The sequence below is a fragment of the Thermobia domestica genome, chromosome 8 (genome assembly GCF_964235325.1).
Source record: "Thermobia domestica chromosome 8, izTheDome1.hap1.1, whole genome shotgun sequence".
Lineage (NCBI taxonomy): Eukaryota > Metazoa > Arthropoda > Insecta > Zygentoma > Lepismatidae > Thermobia > Thermobia domestica.
In genome coordinates this window covers 26,874,648-26,899,047 of record NC_137461.1, presented here as the reverse complement: position 1 = coordinate 26,899,047, position 24,400 = coordinate 26,874,648, and the positions used below count along the sequence as shown (strand labels likewise).

Sequence of the window (24,400 nt, the reverse complement as noted above, 5' to 3'; positions counted from 1 at the left end):
AATGACAATTCTAATCCATTAATCTATCTTTCAGGATTAATTATTACGAATAAATAGTACTCCGAAAATATGCGATTGTCTGTACAGATGAATTCGTTCTTATAAGATTTCAAATGCCAAACTGATCTATACTTTAAGCTTCCGAGCTTAATTAAAACCTCTTGAGCCTATAAAATGCCAAATTAATATGGTTGAAACTGGTAAGATCCACCTGCCTGTGTCATCATAAACACACATTATATACCGGATAACATGAAATGAAATAAAATCTTTAAGTTTTACATCACACGATTATGCCGGTTAGGCTAAAGGAGACGATCATTATGAAAAATGAATGAAATGGTGGAATGAAGAAAGTGGGAGAACCCCGAGAAAACCCGCGTTTGTCTACCACAAAGTCCGCACGGCGCGAGCTAGGATCGAACCAGGGACCCCATAGCACCGGAGGTGAACGCTCTACCACTGAGCCACCGCGCCAAAGGAGGAGGACCTTGGGATCCTTTAAAATGGATATTTTCTCAAAAGTATTCAGTAGTAAAATATATACCAATAAGTTTCATGATTACGTGAGTATTATTTGAAAAAAATGTCTCATGCATTGCAATGAAGTAGCATACGAACTTTTTTGTAATTAGTATAATATGTTATTTTGAAGTAATATAATATGAAAAATAATTATCTCGCTTAATTTCTTCAGTAATATCTTTGTGAAAGAAACAGACATCTACATTCAAATAGAGATGAATTTAGGATATTAGATACAGAGCAGTTGGCATAAGTATCATTTGAAAGAGGTGTACACAAAAATTCTTTAATGGCTTTGTGATATATTTCTAACTTTCAAACGTTGATTTGTATCTTTAAACTGATGAGAATCTTGTTAAAATGCAATTGCAAATAAAATCAAAATGAATTGGCAAATGAAATTTACGTAAATAAATAATAAAAATATAATTTTCAAGTACATATGTTATTAGATTATATTATACTTTTAACGGAAGGTTTTTTGTTCCAAATGGATTGAGTTTTTGTGTTTTCTATCCTTATGCAACACCATGGTTATGAAGGAGGGACTACAATATTAACGTGAACTCCGAAACCAGGCTAAGATTTGAATCTTGTGCAGTAGACGGGTGAAGTGATTGTTATGGAAAATCAACTCTCGTTCTAAATGTCGTTTCCTACGAGACTGTCTCACCTTACAGGACCATCCTATTCAACACAGGCTTTTAGCTAAATGTAATCAGTCGTGATAATCTTTAAATATGTTAAAATACGCGTAACTCCCATGGGACCTACAGTAGAAGTCTGCACGGGCCGGAATTTTTAACCCCGAACGGGCCCGGCTGATGCATTCATAATGTGAGGCCCGACCCGAGTCCGAAATTATGTTTTTGCATTTAGTCTCGAGTCCGGCCCGAGCTCGTTTGATAGTCAAGTGAGCCCGAAATAAGCCCGAATTACAGAAACTTAATAATTAACTCAAAATTGTATGTTTTATTTGCAACAATTAGAGGTTTAATTTTGCGTTTAAAAGCCTACACGATTCAGAGAAAATAACGAAATAAAAATTATCGTTTACACTTACAAACTATATGAATTCTGAAAAAAGAATGGCCATTTATATAAATTCCCTCTCCCTAAGCCTTGGTGCATAAACGTGGGACATTAAACTAAACATTTCATTTATATAAAATCTCACGAAATGGAAACATGAATACTCCAAGTATTTAAAACAAAATGTCAATATATGCAGATTCTTATGCAAATGAATGTGTACTGAATTCACTGAGACAGTTCTCAAAGCAGTCATTGTCGATTTTTGTGAAGTAAAAGTATAGAATCCACACCCTGGCTGCTCACGTAATTGCCCTGATAGCATTCAGGAGACAGATAGAACAATTCTAATATTACAGTTTTTTCTAACTGCATATTTTATTACTAGTCTTTCTTAGTAAAAAACGTGAACACAGGACGAGCATGCAATGGATCTTGGACATTTATATAGACAATGAAAACAGGGAAACAAGAATATAACAGGCGTAGTACCAAGGTTTTGGATATACGCTAATGGATGTATGACTACTAATACAATCTCAACACATCTTTATTCCATTTACTACCTCATCTTCTCACCGTCTTTACCTGCTCCTCTATCATTTCTTATATTCTAAGAAACTGCTTCGTTTTTATGTAAAGACAAGTTGAAAATGTCTGACATAGACCATAGAATCAGCATGAGAATGTTTCGTCATTTTAGACATCTAAAAATTATATCTGTTTTAACAGTACAACGACAATTTCAAACATAATTACAGAAAAGCTGAATATATGTTTAACAATATCATTGCTTAATCAGAAAAAGGTTCCTGCTGAAGGTGGCGTTGGACTACGTTTCTTGTTTCGAAAACCAGAACCGATTAAAAAAACTGTGAATCTTCTTAGACAAGTGTATGTTCATAGTATTTTCAAATTTATTAGACCTGCAAATGTAGGAACTGATATCTCACAATCAAATAGTGTGGCAAATTCCACGTTGGAGGTGGAGCGTTAAATCTTGTAAGCTTCGACATCCTCAGAAATGACAGCAAAGAAATGCATCATGAGTTCTGCATCGAAATGCAGAAGATTTTTCAAGTTCATATTTTCTTTAATTCTTTCATACTCAAGATGAAACATATAAGAAGAAATAAAAAAATCTTGTATGTAAAGGGAGAAGGAATAAGTGTAATCTGAAAATTTTGGAGATCGATACAGATACGTTGTATCTTTGAGCATGTTCAGAATTCACTAAAAGGAAATAACTTCGAAAACATACACAGATGATATATAGAAGGATTACTTTCTTAAACATATTAAAGAGTAGCTGAACACAATACAATAAAGATATAATTCTTATTCCTCTTAGAATAAGACGCTTTTCTGTCATATTATCTTGTTCAACATTGACAATACGGGAAGCAAACTTGCAACAAGATTGGATTGGACGAACAGACTTGATGACGAGTTCCGATTGTCTTCCCGGCCACCAGATTTACGCTGAGCAATTTTCTATAGAGATTTGTGCTTTTATGCTCTCATTTGCTGTTAATCATCAGGAAGTTTGCAACCACATTATTGTGACAGTAATACCTATAATTTCCCACATGTATACGAGATGAAATTGAGTATTGTGTAATACTTCTGCAACAGTCGAAACATTTAGCATTTGCGAGTTATGTAAACAAAACTGAAGAGATTGCTATTATTCTAGCGTAATAAAATATGGTACGTTATAACCTAAAAGCTGAATATAGTGGTAAATCAGAAAGTTACACGACAAAGTCTAGTTGTTTTCTAAACATGTGTATTAGTGACACACAAACCTATTAACACAATATAGATTACGTGAACACAGGAAACTTTTATAAACTCTTTGCTTTTTTCACAATATTGTCTTAAATTCTTCATTATCCTACAACCGTCCTAAACCTATGTATAAAACACAATAACTGTCAGCCATCAACAAACCAGATCTTTATAATTCCTAAGGGATCTAATGGACTACGTCTTATAGAAGGAACTGTTCTGATTAGTTTGCCACTAACTGTTTAATAGTATATCAATGAGATTCTATATTTGCATCTCCAAACAATTACGTGTTGCATGTTATTTGATTGGTATTCTAGCCAAGGATTTCAGGGATTTACGAGTCACCTTGTTCATGAATATAATAGGGTGTTGCAGGAATATGCGACGTGTATCCAACTAACATTTTTATAATCCAGTGAAACTAACAAGGTATTTTTATATATATTTTAACGTTTTATACTTATCAATATTATACTTATATTATACTTATATTTTATACTTATATTTACGAGTGAATGATTGTGTACGGACTATGGTATAGTTTATGCTATATGCTATAGTTTTGAAAACACTTAAGCTTATATCTATCAAAAATTCTATCGCTGACCTTGCCTAAAACAAATAAAATTTTAAACCTGACTTAAAGACATTAAGATGCGATTTTGAGCAATGACGAGCGGTACGCAGAGTAAAAGGTTTGCTTTGTAATGTGCTGGGAAACTGAATAATGATCAAGCTGACCTGATAAAAGTTATGGAGAAGCTTTACATTTACTTTAATAATTGCTGATAGTAGAGACAAACACAACGAAAATCTTTTGAATATGAATACTTTTCGTTTTCGACTAGTTAACGTTCAAGATTTCTTTTATAGGTTTACTATATTTTATTCAAGGTTTTAATTTGTTTCCGTTTTAGATTAGGTCAATGTTAGATCCATCTTTTATCGGATTATCCTGATATAATCAGATTTTTTTTGCTTGTTTTAGTTTAAGTTAATGTTTGAAGTTCCTTTCTTGTGTTTACCATAATTTAATAATTCATTTGTTTTGTATTCGACCGCATTAATGCTGGATGTTCTTTTCATGACAGTATGATGGCTTAATCAGGTTATTTTGTTTTCAACTATGTTAATGTTAAGGACAGCTAATACGATTAAAAGCGGTTAAATACTTAATTCATGGCTAAATGCTTAACAAAATTCTTGTATCATACAAGAAATACCTAAAGAAGATGTAATAGATTTCAATACATTTAGGAAGCAAAATCGTTGTTTAATATACTTTTTAATGAAAATAAAACTTTGATTGTTATTACTATCATACATAGTCCAACCTACCTGCAAGTGGCAAATACTTTCTTTCTTCTAATGGTTGCTCATCGGTTTGCTAAAATGTAATGAAAAAAGAAACTTATTAACGTCATTATTATTTGATAAAGTATGTAAAAGTTTTTTGTAATTATAAAACTTGGTGCGCTTGTACTGAAATGATAATAACGATGCACCCAAGCAACTGCCTAATAAGTAAGTATGTTCTCTGTGCTCAATGTTCTCAAATTGATTATGGTAGAATATGTTTAAGATTGATATTTAAATTGTAATTTAAGGTATTTTCCTCTTAACGTTATAGAGTGAAAATATAGACTTGTAACTATTTGAAGTTCCTATTTACATCCTAATGTTTTATGATATACATAATCATATCACCTACCTAAAATACAACCCGAAATAATACAGATAGGAAGTACATGACCAACCAGAACATTATAATTACCGACTTGATGTTTGGTATGTCCACTTTTGACTCGCAGGATAGAAGCAATGCTATTTGGCATGGAAGCAACTAAAGCCTGGTAGGTAATTGGAGGCATGATACATTATGTTTACATGTAAATAATTCAATTTCTATAAGTTCTGCGGTAAGTTCGGATTTGACGTTCAATCATGATTTCAATTGGATTAAGATCATGTGAGTTTGGTGGCTATTGCAGTAATTAAACTTTACCACTGTGCTCCTCGAAACTATGCATCACAACGTTCACCTTGTGACAAGGAGAGTTGTTATGCTAAAAGAAGCCATTCCCAGCTAGAAATATGATTGACATAATTGGATGTACGTGATCAGTAATGAGCTGCTAATAGCCAGGGTCGTCATAGTGCCCTCCACATGCATGCACACCATAGAAGGTTTCCCAAATCAAAATGAAGCCACCGTCGTCTGTCGTCATCCTACTGTGTACGTCGACAGCTGTTCTTCTCGAAGACTACAGTTGTAGTCCGGACATTGATGTGATGAAGGTAGGTGCATCATGATTCATCGAACCAGGAATGTTGTGCCATTGCTCTGCGGCTCAAAGATGATAGTCACATGCCTATACTGTCGTTATCGATGATGCCTTCTGTTAACATTGATACACGTGTGGAACGTCGGCTATGGAGGTCCATATCGAACACTGTACGGTTAACTGTGTGCACAGACATACTTTTGCTTTGTCCACTGGTAAAGTCTGTTAAAGTATCCTATTAATTATATAACAATTTGCACAATATCCTATTGTACCTCTCCCTAGTCTACTAAGTTCGACATCTTTATTGAGGTATGTCTGCCTCAAGTCTTATGATTTCCTGCTAGTTTCACTATTCTTCCCCCATGTTTGGAAAGCAGTAACACTGAAGACCACGAATGCTTAATGAATTGCGCTGTTTCCGGGATGCTTGTTTCCAGCTATCTAGCCATCACAATCTGCTCTCTATTTAACTATATATCGGTGGTCTTCCTCATTGTACTCAGGAGCATCACACTGACTGTTCAAGTTAGAGCACTGTAACCGTCTGACGAGCGGTTCTGCTGTGCCAAGTGACTCATACATCAGTCCAACGACTTGGTTCAAAAAATAGCGGGTCTTATTGATCTGTTTGGTCGATGCATGCATTGGCAAATTTCATGGATGGAAAGAAACTGCTTTGTTGTTGTATTACAAGTATATAGCAGTTAACTGCCATAGTTTAATTACATACCAATAGTATGCTTGCTCTAGATAACTTTGCTAAAATGCATCCGTTTTAATGAAACGTGGTGTCTGGTTGCAAAGTAGGCAAATAGCTTAGTGTTTAAAAACAACAATGAGTGGACAAGCTCAGATCCAACTTAAAAGTTTCCACGTATACAAAATGTGGAAAAATTTCTCACAACTAGGAAAAATAAATATTCTATTTTTGACAAAATGCGGAAGCTTTTCAGAAATTCCGATTATTCGCACTACTGTTGTTGAATTCTGGAAATGGGTTAATTTCAGGTAAGTTTAAATGAGAGCTAATCAGAAACAAATGACAACACATATCTCTTGTGTTTCCAGTGTATTTTGGAGGGAATAATTCGATCAAAGCAAGAGATGAATATTGTAACATCCCTCACGTGACTCTGTTGACAAACAACCTACACGTGCTTATGTTTAGAAGCATTAACCATGTGAGTCCTACTTTTACTTGCTACATTGGCAGACTACAGGAACACTAGTGATATCTTGGTCATGTGACAATGGATCGCTAGCGCTACCGCTACATTGGAGCACCTATTTGACAAGGAGGATTACAGTAACACTGATCAGTTATCGGCTGGTTCACCTCCACCCTCTCAGCTTGCCTGGAACTTTGAGAGGAACCTAACCCAAAGTGTTTAGTTTGCTCGGAACTCTGTAGGACTCCTAAACCTCAGTCACTCACCTTGCGTGGAGCTTTGTACCTTTAATTCCCTTCTGCTTGCTCTCTGGACAGTTGGGGATCCTAAATTTACTCCACTTAGCATACTCGGAGCTTTATGGAGATCCTTCCCTTAGCTGCTAGGACATTGGGATACCATATTTTACCCAAGTATTAGAGGATTTTACATCATGGTGAGTTTTGTAATATCGTCGCTGGGCCTCGAAGGACGGTTATGTGTTAAAATCACAACTTCCCAGAAGAAACAAAATCAATTCCAAACTTTAAAGTTTGCCAAATATACACGGAAACACTTGAAAAATAGAACAAAACTGGTTCGGCGTATATTATGCACTGGACATTGTTGTAGCTTGCTTCAACAATATTACATTACTATTTTTATGTTTACGTAACACATGTCGGTTTATCTTTTGTGCCTTTATAAGCACATTTAGAATCAATATACGTACGTGATTAGAACTTGAAGTCTAATTTCAATGTATTTTTTTCGTAGTTGTGACGAAACAATTGAATATTCACTTATCACATTATAAGGGACGCTGCCTTACAGCTTTCAAGTTTATTTTCACGGCATAAGTCATTTTTGACAAAAACGTCAAATAGCGGTTCTTCGAGGCGCAGGGCGATAGACTCTTTATAGAAAAGGGAACTTTGAAATAAAGTTTCATAGTGGGAGAAACGATTCCGGAGTATAATTTAGCTATACGTATACCTGCATAAGCAGAATTTTACTATATTTAAGATTTATCCAAGAACAAATTGAATTAATAATCTGTGCATTTTTGTGATAATTCGTTTCTTTCATTGTTGTGAGAGTTTTATTGTGGGAACCATGCTTTGGCAGAGTGAAATTAATTTTTTTTGTATGAAGAAGAAAATAAAATAATCAAAAAGTGTACTGTTTAGTTATTCTCAACTTATTAATTTTTGAAATGAAATTGGACAAAGTTTGAATGTTCAACTTTTGAAGTTGATTTAATTATTTTTGAATATTGTAGTTTCCTAGGAAATACATTGGAAACAGAGATAGGTGCTGTCTTCTGTTGCTGACAGTCAATGTTTTACACTTGTTCTAAGGTCATTTAATAGCTCCATTATTGTTTTTGCATTTTATTCTTAATAAATTATAGAAGATCTGTTCCGAAAGTAATGTCATGGAGTTTATTGTGAAGCGATTGTACGTTACAGTGCGCTCTATCCAGTGGCGTAACTTTCTTTTATGCTCCCCCCCCCGCAAGAGAATACCCAGGGAACTCACACATTTTTTGTGAAATGATAGATAACAATAAATAACTATATTTCCTTGTATTTGTGAATAATGAGTTAAATGCATGTAACTACTAGGCTTAAATATTCATAAATGGAAACCACTTAGTTATACATGTAATTAATTCAATAAGCTTCAGAAAGGAAGATGGACTTAACTCTTTGCATTCAGTGACGTCAGTTGTCATGAAAAGTATCAGGAATTAATTGAATGGTTTCCTTCTTGCTTTCCTGTCAGCAAAGTCCTTTACTAACTCCCTACATCCATATTTTCAGCTTCGTCAACATTTACTGAGAGCAAATCTAGTTACTTAATCTAGTTTGGCCATTATGCTTCTCACATAGTTTTTATTAATTTAAATTTTGGAAACGATCTTTCCACAGAACTGACAAAAGACAGGAAGCGTCAAAAACAACAAACACGCGGTACTAAGTTCAGAAAAGCTAGACGCCAATGATTTATATTTCACAGTTAAGAGCCTTGGTAGGTCAAACACAGAATGCTGACCACTTATTTCAGATTTCAACTGTTTCACAAAACAAATTACTACCATCGGGAACAAAGAACCAATGTCACAGCTGTAAGTTGCTTGAAGTATCTGTACCCTTCTTAGAACTTCATCATCAGTGAGATGAATTATATTGGCAGGAAACAAAAAGGAAAGTTTGGATACTGTATCACACATAGATGTAAAACGACAACATGAGTGAATTTAGAATGCCAAATAGTTTAATATAGATGCTAATTCTAATCTTTGATTTACTGTCACTGGAACTACTATCTTCACACAACTCATCAAAATGACATTTGATATTTTTGAATCGTTTGCATCTAAATGATGTCTGAACATTCCACTTTTCACACAGTTTAATTGCTTCTTCCTTCAGATATAGCCTAAAAAAAGGAGAGAGTGGCTGAATATTGCCGACTAATACAAAACTGAAAAGCATGTTGATTCGACCTATTAGGAGACTAAGGTGAAAAGGCCATTTGGAAGTATCGGGCTCCCCGTATACCGGGGTTTCGCGCCATAGTAGTTACGCTCCTGGTTCTATTCGCCACAATCGATGGTAGTGTAAGTCCATTACCGAGTGAGTGATTGCTCAATTGTCTCCAAGTTCTCGGAGGTGAAGGAAGGGCTATTTTGTAAACATCTGTTTCGTCTCTTGTACATGTCGTGGTTTAGCGCTCGCGATCAAATTCTTTGCGAAAATCAGCAAGTCAACATATAGAGCAACGAATTTGTTTATAGAATAACTACATTTCACAAAAAAATATCCGACAGGTCATCATTTTAATTCATATTACCTAAATATACAATATAAATATCAGAGTACTTACCAAAGCCAAGTTTTCGGAAGGTTCATATAGCTGGGGATATTCATCTGTAAATGTAAAGAAAAAAATAGTTACACATTTTAATATTGATAAGTAAATTAGGGAATGAACTTGGCCTATGCTATATTACATTATGTTACATTTACATGTTATATTTGTGCGTTGAGCGAATAATAAAATAGAATGTTTGTAATGGATTTCAAAATTTACAGTGTACGAGGTGAGTTCAAAAAGTATCGAACCTTATTTTATTCAGCGTAAACCAATGAAGGGTGGGATGCTTTCTTCAGTCTGGATGTAGAGGGAACACGCATGCGCAGTCGTGAATTCCTTTTCCCGCCTGCACGAAGCGTCAATCGCTGGCAGTCGGCCAACGAGTGAAGACGTGTAGTGAGCGGTCGTCAGATTTCAGTTTACTTTTTTCTTTTTTCTTTTTTTCTTTCTTTTTTTTTTTTTTTTGTATAATGACAGGAAAAACTTGAGCAGCGATATGGCATCAAACTTTGTCCAAAGCTTGGCAAAACCCAGGCGGAAACCATTCAATCCGATCGGAACATTCAATTTTGAACGAGAATTTGGGCATGAGGAGAATGTCTACGAAATTTGATTCGGGTTTTCATCGCCAAACACAACAGTCCTGTGTGTTGTCAGGCGCCCCATAGGGACCCGATTTGAGTCAAGAGAAGACATGATGTGGAATACGACAGCACGATTGCTCGCTATTCTAAGAACTCCATTCTAGAACTATTTCCAACAATGGTAGGAGAGCGCTGAGAGAAGTGTGTGCATAACCAAGGAGACTACTTTGAAGGAGATTAGTGTTTCGGATTTCCAAATCGATAAATGTATTTTTGCCAAACAAAAGTAGGATACTCTTCCAACAGATTTCATACATTTACAATCAAAATCCTAATTACTATTATTAATATAATTAAACCCACACCATGATGTTACCCATCATAAGCCCACACAGTCTCGGATCAACTAATGGACCCGTCACACTAGAGGCGAGTGCTCTACGTGTAATTCAGTGCATCTGAGGTACAAGTACGTAATCATGGTTGTTAAGTACACTTGGTACATGACTTCCATGATTGCGACCAATATAAGCAGGGTTCTAAATCCTTATTTTGATAACCAACAAATTTTTCCCATAAGTTTTGGAAAAGGTAGTCTCCACGTTCTGAATCTACATCGGAAATTAATTCAATAAAGTTTATAATATACAGTAGAACTCCAATTATCCGAATAGCTGATTATCCGAATCGTTTTCAGAATTTTAGGAATAAAAGACCTAAACGTACTGCGATTCGCGAAATTATTATATATACTGGCGCTATTGTTCTTCCCTCCGCGAAGTTAGTGTAGGTCCAGCGTGAACATGTACTGTATAGTATAGTATATACTGTACTAATGTACAGCAATTGTACATACGCTTACATCTAGGTACGCTTAATATGTAAAAGTGTTGCCTTTTCATTTAATTAATTAAAAGCTCTTTTTCTTTGAAAAAATATTTTTTTTTCATTTTCAGCATTATACATATAAAGTAGCATATAGTACATACAGTAATTAATTAAAATAGACCCTTTTTTCGAAAAAAATCCAATTATCCGAATTTTTGATTATCCGAATGGGGTCCGGTGCCAATTGATTCGGTAATCGGAGTTCTACTGTACTTAAATTTAAATTTTCTACTAGAAAATTAAAGTTCAACTACGTAAGTCAGTCAGAAAGTTAGTTGCACTCCTTCGTAAATATTTTCGATCAAAGGTTATTATGAGGAAACTGTGTGGCAATGCTAAAGACGGCACAGACGACATACTGCAAAACTGTGTGGCAATGTCTGGTGTATCGTGTGACATAGACGCTTTCACGAGGCAAATGGAGATGTTCTGATAATCAATTGTAAACATGTCTCGATATTTGCAAGTGGCGTTTGAATTGAAAATGCGTGCAGTGATTCGGTTTTTGTGGGGCGAAAACGTGTACCTGTGTTAACTATTGTTAACAACGTTTAAAAAGATCTATGAAATATTAAAATTTTTATTATTAAAATTAAAGGCATCAAAAAACTTTTGATCATGTATGTACAGCAATTTCATATATAGTGTATAGATAGGATGTGAAGAAAACTTTCAAATACGAAAACAACTTAGAAATAGAATTCAAGGATGTATGACGTCCGAGTTGTTTTGTAGTAAAAGCCAGTGAAAGTACTTCATGTTTCATATAAATATTTCCCAAATTTTACTGTCGAGAAGAACCGACGGAGAAGCGACAAAGAAGCTATAGAGAAAACACTGACGATAGATACGGATGAAACATAAAGGACTTCTGGCTTCGAGATTTGAGAATTATCCGTTCTCGATTTATTTCATGTAAGTTTACCTTTTCTTTATGTTGAATTTGCTCTTGATATGAGAATGTATTTTATCAGTTCTCATGGAGGTCTCCTGATAGGCCAATCTATGCTACCAGATCCTTCAGATCTTGGTGAAGCTTTATTTAATTTTGTAATTATTGATAGCAGACATTTAGTGTACTAAGTTCTGACAATATTCAATTACCATGTCTGCAACTTCTGTAATATTTGATTTGTTATTCAATAAATCTGCATCTATTTGAATTTAATTTATGAGGTATTTGAAAATCTAAAATTAAAACAATGAACCACTATACTACTAATATCAGGTTTCTACCAATATCAAGTCAATAACTCTCTTTAGAATATCACTATGGAAACAATGCTAACTCCTTTAGTAACCTTTTAGTAATTATATTTAAAGTTAACCATTCCATTTTGAAACCAACCCTCTTAGAAACCGATATATACCTGTACTGAAATTTATCGACAGTGGCATGAAATGTATGGTGAAAACGGAATGTCACCTCAAGGTATCGCCAACTGGTGCAACGTGTTTGACAACGGACGTGCTATAGGGTTGCCATATTTTAAACTTAGAAAAGTGGGGAATTCTAAACTGTAAATATTCATGTCAACTTGTGTATTACAAATACTGACCTGGGATCCTTCGGTCTTTTTTCTCTTTTGACATGAAATGAAATTTTTAAGTTTAACGTCCCACGGTTATGCCGGTTAGGCTAAAGGAGACGGTGAAGATGAGAAATGAATGAAAGGGTGGAATGAAGAAAGTGGAAGGAAACGGGAGAACCCCGAGAAAACCCACGAGCACGACACCCACCACAAAGTCCATACGACGCGAGCTGGGATCGAACCAGTGACCCCAAGCACCGGAGGTGAACGCTCTACCACTGAGCCACCGCGCCCCCACTTTATTCTTTTGTTAAGTGACACTTCCAAAGTACTTTTCTAACGAAACTAAAGTAAAGCAAATTTAGTTTTTGCCATTAATGTTTTGTTAAGTTCAACAAATGTGAGTCTCAAATTGTAAAGCAAGTGTTAAGTAAGTAATACAGTAAGATATCTGTAATTGTAAGGATATCTGTAAGGTAAGTTTTCAAACAAAAAAGAAAGAAAGAAAGCGATATATGGCAGATATTGTTCAAACGGTTTTTTCCCCTAAGAAACACAGAATAATCTCTAAATTTTTATCATAAGAGAGAAAAAACACTGTGCATTAGAGCAAATCTCTTATTAGCAAAGAGCTCTGCGCATGCGCACTGGGGAAATCGCTCAGAGCCTGAGCCTAAAAGCGAGTCCAAATTTAACTCATTCGGAATTGAAATCGTAACACAGAAATGTAGCTGTTTACGTTGAATATAACAACACCTTATCAACAAAGTTGTCTTAGATTTTTCTCCAATCCAAAAAAGCGGGTGCTTTTTGGTGATTAACAGATGATTATTAAGCGGGGTACAAATATAGGACCTGAAAATCGGGTGACACCCGCTAAAATCAGGTGATATGGCAACCCTAGACGTACAGATATTGACGTTGCTGAGCGCGAAGGAAGGCTATCAACGGCGACAAATCCGGACATTGCTGCTCGTGTGAATGAATGCATTCTTGCAAACAGATGCATAACAATAAGAAACTTTCAAAGCGACGATACCACTCGGATGACAAGGTGAAAGCAGCAACCCAAGAATTATCATCGGGCATTGGACAGGATTTCTTTGCAGAAAGCATAGAAAAACATGCACCACGCCTTGACAAATGCTTAAATAACTTAGATAATTACGTTGAAAAGTAGGTTGTGAATGGAACTTTACGATACAAATAAAGTTATTGTAAAATTTCTATCGTATTTTCTTAAGCAGTGCAACTAACGTTTTGATTTACCCTCGTATTACTTTCTAAAAGTTTTACAGTGTTTAAACAAAATACGTATATTGTTGCCAAAAGTTTAAAATAAACTTACCGTTATCTAAATTTGACTGAGGAGGAACAGCTTCTTGCAACCTAGCCTGAAAATAAGAAAAAAGCCTATTTAACTTAATGTAGGTTTCTTAGAGAATTTGATTATGTGTTGTGGTCTGATATTTAAATAATAATAAAATAACAAACGGGACTAACGTATTAATAACATGCACACACAAAAAAGTTCTGTACAGCAGACCTCATGGTGTGGTTACGATGTATTTTGTTACATAGAATTCACATTTCGAACTCCCAAGACGATTGACCATGTCAATTTTTTGTTACGTGCGAAAAACTTGAGAGATTTTGGATAGGGAGGACACACATTTTTCTTCCATAAAACAAAATTGACTTGGTCAATTGTCCTACACACAGAGCCCGAAGGACAAGGTATGGCATACAAAATATATGTCAAACCTGTACGTAATAGACTGAAATAGTGTGACGTCACATCCTTTTCGTTGCCATGGTGATCGCCATTTTATTTTCTAAATAACAAGTTGCCTAAATAACAAAGCACCTAAATGCAAAGCGAAAACAGAAATAAACTATTTTTAAATTGCAAACATTAGAGCGAATGAAATATTTAAGTTTTTTTTTTAAACATTTTAAATCAATGAAACTAAAATACAAAGAGAAAACAAATGTATTCATCTTATTCATAATCAGATATTAATCTTAAATAATTCTGGGAATTTTTTTATTCATTGATATAAGTATTACAACATTGCGTATATGAACATGATTAATATTTAACAGTTGTTTATAATATATGGGTGAACCTTTTATAATTGGATGTTTTCTTATTGTACTGTTTCTAAATGTTTTTTTTAAAGGTTGACAGGAAATATAAAAAAAAAAATATCTGACCAATATCCACTAATAGTCCGGATTGAAAATTTCCAAAGGCTTGTTTTTTTTTCCTTTATTTTGTAATATTGTAGATACTAATATGGTGTACAAGTGGTCATACGAAAAGTAAATGGGCCAATAAAATTAATATTGCTCTAAAATATTTTTCCCTTTTAAAAATCGTATATTTTTACAGTTTTCCTTGTGTCGACAGTTTGTTCATTTGCACGTTAGGGAGTATTGTGTATAATTGCTTCTTAAGGTGGATTACATGATAATAACTTTTACTTTACATAATACTTTTACATTTGATTTCTACCTTATCACTTAGAGATGTGGCTCTTTTAGAAATAAGTTACTTAGTTATTAGTCTTTCTTTATGAATTTTCTTGATTTTATTCGTAGTTTCCTAAACGCATTTCCATATTCTAAATCTATACCCTTTCCTACCAACTTTATTAGCCGTTAAAACATTTTATAATTGTAACTAAATTTACAGCCGTTATCCTTATTTGTACTAAATCTTAAAATACACCATTCCCTTCACACGTTTGTATAGAAAAAAACATGGCGATCACCATGGTAACGGAAAGGAACTGACGTCATTACTGTTACAGTCTATAGGGCACACACCCATGTGGAATGATACTAAACACACTGCCAATAACATGAATAATACTATGAGTAAACACATTGCAAGAAGACGCTAGAAATATTAATTTTAGTGGAAATAATGCTAGTTTAGTCACTAGACAGCATTTAAAAGGTGCTAAATTTCTGTTCTAATAATATAAATAAAAAAATGTTTTTGATAAAAACATCCTTAGAAATTTCTAGATCAAGCGACAAAGTGCTACACTCGTAACACTGATAACAAGAGACAAACGACAACCGCCTCACGTTCCCGCGAATGTGTATACATTTTTGACGTACAATTATATCATCTCAAACATTGCCCCAGTGATCAAAACATAACATACTAATCCGTCAAAACTAATGAAAACAAGGCAGTAGATCATTTTGACATGCTATATAGTTGCTCACGTGTTTTATGTTCATGGCGGACATATCCGTAATGCCAAAAAATCGACATATTTCCTTATGTCCACCATTAGAAGGCAATTCATTTGTACACATTAAAGTATGTCCAAATTTGAAGACATGCATTTTTGTGTCGTTTTGAGTTGTTTCGGGCTCTGTGTGTAGAGTTTTAAAACTTGGATTCTATGTAATCTAATATATCGAATCTATACCGTGGGGGAAAGCTGAACTGAACATTTTTCTTTTCATTTTTGCATAAATTGTATTATGTGTGTCTTTCCTCTCCAAAATCGCTCAAGTTTTTCACCCACAAAAGAAGGAATTGAAACGGTCAATCGTCCTGAGATTTTGAAATTTGGATTCTGTTCAACGGAATACATCGAATCCATACTAGGGATGGCCACATTTTCCGGAAAAACGGAAAACGGAAAATATTTTTTCCGGAAACCGGAAAATTAAAAACGGAAAACGGAAAATTTTCCGGAAAATCGGAAAACGGAAAATTTTCCGGAAAATCGGAAACGGAAAATTTTCCGGAAAATCGGAAGGCGGAAAATTTTCCGGAAAAACGGAAACGGAATATTTTCCGGAAAAACGGAAACGGAAAATTTTCCGGAAAATCGGAAACGGAAAATTTTCCGGAAAATCGGAAGGCGGAAAATTTTCGGAAAAACGGAAACGGAAAATTTTCCGGAAAAACGGAAACGGAAAATTTTCCGGAAAAACGGAAACGGAAATTTTCCGGAAAACGGAAGACGGAAAATTTTCCGGAAAATGAAAATGTTCACTTGGAATAGTGACATTGGTCGTCTTACATTAAGAAATATAACGAAAAATGCTACGCGAAAACAACCTGTAAATGAGGCAATGCTCTTCACCATCTAGTGCTAAAGAAACGCAACTCAAACTTAACAGTGGATAGGAGAGAAAAGGTCGAGTAAATCAGCGACGAAACATTCCTTCCTCCTACATCTATTTGTACACTTGCTTAATCATGTACTTTTTTTGTTTGCGTGAGAGCTTGCAGATCATTCGTTTGCACCGGAAAATTCCCATCATGCGTGTGTTTCGGGGAATCCCCGATTATGCGTGTACCTGAGGGCAGAACTCTGGTAGTAGAGCTGGCAGTGTGCTATTAATACAACTGGTATGTTTATATTCCAACCATTTCTTCATTGCTTATCGTGATCACGGTGACCTGTCAAGGTCACAGATCCTGGGGAGCCGGGGGCAGCCCCCTCAAAGTTCATGTGGACCCCGCAATCTATTTATAAATATACAATATTTTGCACAATTTGAATTCAGTTTGTCTTAAAACCCTCATATATACCTTCTGCATCTGAATGGATCCCCAAAGTTACAGAGAAATCGGCGCCCTAGATTGATTCTATAGAATCCACACGCAGTAGTATTGGCCAAGGTGACCAGACGTCCCGTTTTAGCCGGGACAGTCCCTTATTTTCAACCGTTGTCTCGTTTCTTTCTGATTCTCAAACGGGACGCCTAAATGTCCCGTTTTTAAGCAAAAATGAACCAGATGTCCCGTAATTATTATTCAAAATATAAATGGTCAATCCAAATTCTACGCTCTTCTGTACCGACACTCATTGGGAAGGTTCAGCCGTGCCTAGAACTTCTGAATATTCAAATGAGAATTGAGTATTCTGTGGTTCAAGTGGGAATCGAGTGGTAATTCTGAGAGTTGAAGTAGTTGAAAGTATTTTTGGGTAGTACTTAAGTTAGAAACGTTGTGTTATCATTCTTACTTGTGTATTTTGTAAATTGAAAACACTACTGAGTCCCAAAATGCAATGTGGAAGTTACCCCCCCCCCCCCGTCGCCGATTCGTATGCGTCCCGTTTTTGAAAGTAAAAGTTCTGGTCACTTTGGTACTGGCGGGAGTACACTACGTATTCCAACTGAGCTCAGGCGTTAGAACACCGGATTAACATTCAGAAGGCCGATGTTCGATTCGAGCACCCTATCGTCCCGATTTTTTGTTGTTGTTGTTGTTGTTGTTGTTGTTGTTGTTGTTGTAAGTTTATTACTCAGTTACATCCGACCTGTGCCATAGACTTTTAACCGTAAGATAAATTCAATTCTACTGATGTAATTCAATTTTACACTTTACCCTAGTGTTACCATCTTGCAACTATAAGCGTCACGAATTCCAAATACCGGTACTATTGACTATAAATACCATAGTATGTAGCACTACTTGAAACTAGCGCCAGCTATTCATATAATGATCTATTCCACATAATTCTCTTCGTAACTTTTTCCGCTAATTTCTCTTAAACTGAAGGACGATTCCACCTAGTCATCGATACATCAATTCAGTTCTCAATGCTGACTTATTATCTATGTTTCTGTATGCATTTGAAAGTTTTACTTATTAGTAGAGCAACCCAAAAGCATACAAAGCATAAAAAGCATAATAGCTATTTACACATATGGTTGGTACCTTGAACATGCTTGTGACTGTCTAAGGGTCCAGAAGAAACTAATTTTAAAAGCATAACTTTAGAAAATAAAGCATAAAGCATAATTTAAAAGATATAGCGCAGTTCTTTAAAAAATCTCTTTAACTTCAAGTTTAACATACTGTATTAATATTTTTAAGAAACAATATTTACAATGCAAAATCATTGAGAACATAACAATGCAACAATGAAAAGCTTATTTTTATTTCTGTAAACTTTTTGGTCTAATCTTTTAACGTGGAGAAAAGAATAGACAAAAAGAAGAAAACTTCCACCAACAATGAACAGTACACAAGAACTCCACACTATACTGTTATCTGTACCTCTTGAAGTTGAGCACTTTCTATACTTATTGGTGGCATCTTTTACTTTCCCTTTCTGTATATATGCACCTCTAAGGCGCACACAAGTGATTAAAAAAACTGACTCGAGTAAAGCCTCTCTTTACAGTGCATTAGGTAGAAAGTTCATTAAATATGAAAGAAACTGGTTGCATAAAATATTAATAAATAGATCAAGATATTTAGAATATTTAATGTATAGTAAATATTATACTTTAAACACGATTAATGTAAAACGATGATTGAAATTAATAATAAAGCATAATAAAGCATAATTTGGAAAAAAATAAAGCATAATGTGGGTTGCTCTACTTATTATTCTACATTCATGTTTTGTTACTAAATTATGAACTAATGCAATCAAAGTGTTTTATTATTATTATTATTATTATTATTATTATTATTATTATTATTTCATAAACGTAGATGATAATCTAGGTGCTGTTACCTCTATATCTCAGATTATCGCTTCACCTGGCGCACGCTCAAATGCATCTAAAGTAACAGAAAGATCCCAGAAAAAATGTTTTACAAATAAGGGAACATAGTAGTACGTAAGAAACAGAAAAGAATTCTGTATTATCTCAGAGACCCTAAACCTTGTTCTTCCGCAAGAGCAGAGATGCTTCATAGTAAAATAAGTAATATGGTACCAAAGGATCTACTTCCTTTGCCTTTCGTTGAAGCAATTCGGTTTCTTGAATTTATGAATGAAGTAGAACCAAGTTACCACTCACCATCCAGGCAAACTGTAACTCGCCATATTGAGGCCTTGTTGTCTAAGGAGAAGTGTGGCTGCGGAATCGATTGATTTGACAACAGATAGCTGGGCTTCGCAGGCTACGGAAAGTTATATTACAATCACAGCCCACTATATGCTTCCATCTAAGTTCAATAAGTTCAGTCCTTCAAATAATTGAAATAGAAGTGAGGCACACAAGGGTAAACCCAACTCAGCACTTAGCACATGTTGCAGAGTAGTGGAACATTTTAGATAAAATACATGCAATTGTCTATGACAATGCTAGTAATATCACAAGTGCAGTACGAGAACTTCCATATGCAAGCATATGTTGTTTTGCTCAGACCCTACAACTCTCTATAAATAAGGGATTGCAATAGACAAAATCGAGAAAATGTTAAGTGTTGTTAGTCGGATTGTTTTCCACTTTAAATATAGTACGTTGGCAACGTCAGAACTGGAAAAACAGTAAAGGTTATTAGGATTGGAAGTACATTTCCTTATACAGCAAGTTAAAACTCGGTGGAACAGCATACATGAAAAGCTTGAGAGATTGATAGAACAAAGAAGAGCTCTTAACAATGAATTATCAGATAGAAATGTAGCAAAGACGTCAGATTGCAAAAAGTTTAACCCTTTAAGGATGTCCAAAATTTTAGACTTTCACTCAAGCAGCTACTGCTTCCTTACTATTTATCGTCGGATCATGGTTCATACCTCGTTTTTCTCACGATAGGGCATACTTACCAACGGTACCACGTGTCGGTATCATAAACCTTAACCGGAAAATCGAAAAAAAAAAAAGGAATTTTTCTGAAAAATCACCCCTTCGTAACACTTGGGCCCCTCGGGCCCGTCCCCGGTTTCACGTAGGGATCTAAAAAAAATGATAAATATCCAAAGATAGGTCTACACACAATCCTTATGCAAGTTTCAATCTGATATCTTGAGAACTAAAGACGTGAAGAAATTTTGAAATTTGCCTTAAGAAAAAAAGTCACGTCCCTTCGCACCACTTGGCGCCGCCAAGTTGACCATCCGGTTCCAAAACGCATCTGCGGTGTTCTTTGGTCTATCCTTGACTTGAAAAATAATAATAAAAAAATCCCGGCTTAAATACCTGTTATAGAACCTAAATAAGCGGTCAAAGACGATAGTACGCCATTGTATATAAATATACCAGAACTCTTTAAAAGGTTAAACTTCCTACAGACTAGGGATGACCACATGTTCAGGGAAAACGGAATATAATTCTTCCGGAAACTGGATAATTAGAAAGGAAAGACGGAAAATTTTCCGGAAAAACGGAAACGGAAAATTTTCCGGAAAATCGGAAAACGGAAAATTTTCCGGAAAAACGGAAACGGAAAATTTTCCGGAAAAACGGAAACGGAAAATTTTCCGGAAAACGGAAGACGGAAAATTTTCCGGAAAAACGGAAAACGGAAAATTTTCCGGAAAATCGGAAAACGGAAAATTTTCCGGAAAAACGGAAACGGAAAATTTTCCCGGAAAATCGGAAAACGGAAAATTTTCCGGAAAAACGGAAACGGAAAATTTTCCGGAAAACCGGAAAACGGAAAATTTTCCGGAAAATCGGAAAACGGAAAATTTTTCGGAAAATCGGAAGACGGAAAATTTTCCGGAAAAACGGAAAACGGAAAATGTGATTTCCGGAAACCGGAAAACTCTTTTTCCGGAAATGGCCATCCCTAATCCATACCTTAACGTCCGGTACTCAGAACTTTTATCCTTTTGTGTGTGGTTCTGTAATTTTCTTCCCATGTCTTATACTAAACCATGTCACGCTACAATTATTACTGAAGAAAATGAACAAACTTATACCAAGCTTACTACAAAAAAAAAAAAAAAAAAAAAAAACTTCTTTAGAAGAAAAAATCATCCAAAGAACAAAATACCTCTTGTAATTTTTACCAATAAAAATGGTGTATACCTTACTATAAATGAAATATAAACAACATAGCTTGAACAGTGTTCAACAAAATTGTCTACAAGAATCACCCACAAGAGTTACACGTATTAATGAAATATCAACAAAATCGCTTCAAAGAAGTTTTATGGAAATCCTATGAAAAAAAAAAAAAAACTCTTCCCAGAAATTATTGTTGTAAAATTTGTAAGATTTGTATTGTTGTAAGGTTTTTTTCTGTTTTTTTTTTAAAGATTGAAATATTAAGAAATAATTACGTATTTCTATATCATTTCTCTTAATATGTAATACTTGCAATAAACTTTAAAATGGAAAATTTCAAAACCGTTGAAACACTAGTATCCGTTTATTTATAATGAGTTTGTGGACTGATTTCCATTTTCCTAAGTTGGAGAATTCATGTCATTTATATCAAATTTTCGCACAATGTATGCTTCATTCCCCCTTAGCATACGCATTCTAATCAAATTAATTTGATTTAAAAAACCTAGTTCGAGCTATGATGAGTATATTCCAAAATTCGTTTCAAATGGTTCAGGAGTTTTCCCGTGATTCGTTCATCCACAAAATCAATCTCATCTTTTATATATTAGACAAACAAAAACATTTGATCTGTTCCAGAAGATGGGAAGAGAAAAAATTTATCTCGGTGGCCATGAGTACCGAAGATGGCTCTCGGGCATAATTACGTCGTCAACTTGCATACATCACCAAAGTCTGCATTTTTTGCAATTGTGGGGTCAAACGAAACTGATAATGTAAAAAAGGGTAATGTGACCTCGGGGCAATGCGCACGATAATGCCTTGGTAGTCAACCTGTTAAAGTAAATCCTAACAATGCGCTTTGGTACTCTCTTTCCACTTTGTTTTTATCACCCTTGTTAACTATCGTAGTTGCATTAGATCGTAGAAAGCTATTTTTCTAAAACATTTCGGAAAGATGAAGGACACATATTAAAGAACGCCGTAAGCCGGAAATTAGTTGACAATATGAATTCTAAATACACTACAAAATGGGTCTACTTCAATGTTAAAAAGAAATACCACAGATTCTGTCATATATCCTTGTATGAGGGAAACTCGGTCGAAAAAGTCTAAAATCTCTTTTAGGTCAGCTGTACTGAGTAAGGTTTTCATGGATTTTCTTCGTTTACACCGGATGAATACTGGGATGATACCTAGCATGCAGGTCCCCAGGCCCCTTCCTTCCCCAATCCTTTCTTTCTTATTTTTCCTCGGATAATGTGATCGCTTAAGGACGTCATTCCTCGTATGTGACGGGTTAACATTGCCATAGATACAGATAGCCATGATATCTAATTTCAAATCCTAACTCTAATATATATCTTGTATATCATATATCACAATCTTTCGGAAAAACTGGCACATAAAACTCCCAAACTCTTAAATGCAGTAAAGGTAGGAAAATTCTTACCGTTGCTAGAAACGCAAGAAAGAGAATTCCTGCCGAAGCTCCCATACTGCCAAGTTTGTCTATAAACCTCATTGAGTGTCATATATATATACCTAGTATTTGAAAGTAGAAAAAACACTTTAAACTTGAATAGTATTTTAGGAAAAAAATGGAGTCAGGAAATGATTTTAAAATAAAAGTATCTTGTTATTTTCCCTGACGTTATTGCTCTTTTTTAAAAATATAAAAGCTATTTAATATGACCAATTAAAAAAAAAAATATATAGCCATTTCAGTCAACCGTAAATTACAATACGGAGCGAACAAAGCAATGTTGCCACATATTGCTCTTTTAGCAGAACAACTAACACAACTCAAAATCATCAATTTTTCTGGAGAGCGATCTGAATATTTGAAATATTGAAATATTTAAGTTTTACGTTCCACCATTATGCTCTTTAGGCTAAAGGAGACGGATGCTTGAGACATGTTAATGATGATGGAATAATTGGTGGAATGATAATGTGGAAGAGAACGGGAGTACTATGAGGAAACCCATGAACAGAATGTTGTCCACCAGAAACTTACTTGAGTGGGGATCGAATCAGGAACCCTACACACCAGAGTTGAATAATTAACTGGGACGAACTAATGACACAATTATTCCCAAGAACGAAGTGAAGATGATGGTTTCCTTTACACTAAACTCTTGTATCCTTCAGGACCACTTTGATGAGAGTCATTTTCGAGTTGTGTCACTTTTGTGTTAAAGTTGTGACTATTATTCTGTACAACACGAACTCTCGGTATATTTTCCTATTTTTTAAAAAAGAAAAAATCACTTTAAGCAATACAAAAAGGTCCAATGTTTATGCTCTTTAGATTGAAATGGATAAGTAACGAAAGAGAGAGATTATCAAATAATGGATGGAATGAGAGTGTTGGAGGCAATGGGAATTCATGGCATTATGTCATCTACCAAAAATAACGTCGAATCAGAGACTCCTCTCACATGTTCAATCGCTCTAATGCTGAACAGGCACGGCGCCAAGGATAGACTGAGGTAGGCGATCTAAAAGAAAAACGTTGTAATTCATTCCAATAATGCACCTCGTGGCTTATCATTAAACTGTAAACAAATTTTCCGTATAAATCTCTTCTTGTAACATTGTGGAGTTGATCTTTGTTATCAGAACTTTCTGTGCTTGTTCAGCAGAAGCATATCCAAGAAATGCATCACTGGTCTGTTTCCAATGCCTTCCTCGTATTCAAAGAAGCGAAATATTCAACCCGTAATGTCAGTGATTGTTTACCCTACAACAGAGAAAAAAAGACCTAGCATATATTTTACATTTTATTACTATACTATTTTTTTTTCGTAGTACCGCTTCTAACCCCCTCCTATATTGTTCCAAAGTGGTATATTCGATTTCACAAACACTGTCGAAATGAATGATTTGGCAAGAATAGTACACAGAAACAGTAAATAACATCTCCTAGACACTACTTTCAACAAAGGCCGACAGTTTGGCGCGACAGTGTTGTTTCTAAGAAA

The 24,400-nt window shown here is 35.0% G+C and overlaps 1 protein-coding gene across 1 annotated transcript in view; it reads right to left on the bottom strand.

Moving 5' to 3' along the window:
• Positions 1 to 22,938, bottom strand: part of LOC145692071 (uncharacterized) — a 29,563-nt gene extending 6,625 nt beyond the window's left edge. Inside the window, exons 1-4 of the mRNA XM_081767361.1 lie at positions 22,867 to 22,938; positions 14,023 to 14,068; positions 9,680 to 9,723; positions 4,690 to 4,738 (exon numbers count right to left, since the gene is read on the bottom strand). Coding sequence (XP_081623487.1) covers positions 4,690 to 4,738; positions 9,680 to 9,723; positions 14,023 to 14,068; positions 22,867 to 22,938 — 211 coding nt within the window. The remainder of the gene's footprint in view (positions 1 to 4,689; positions 4,739 to 9,679; positions 9,724 to 14,022; positions 14,069 to 22,866) is intronic.
• Positions 22,939 to 24,400: the final 1,462 nt, after the last annotated feature.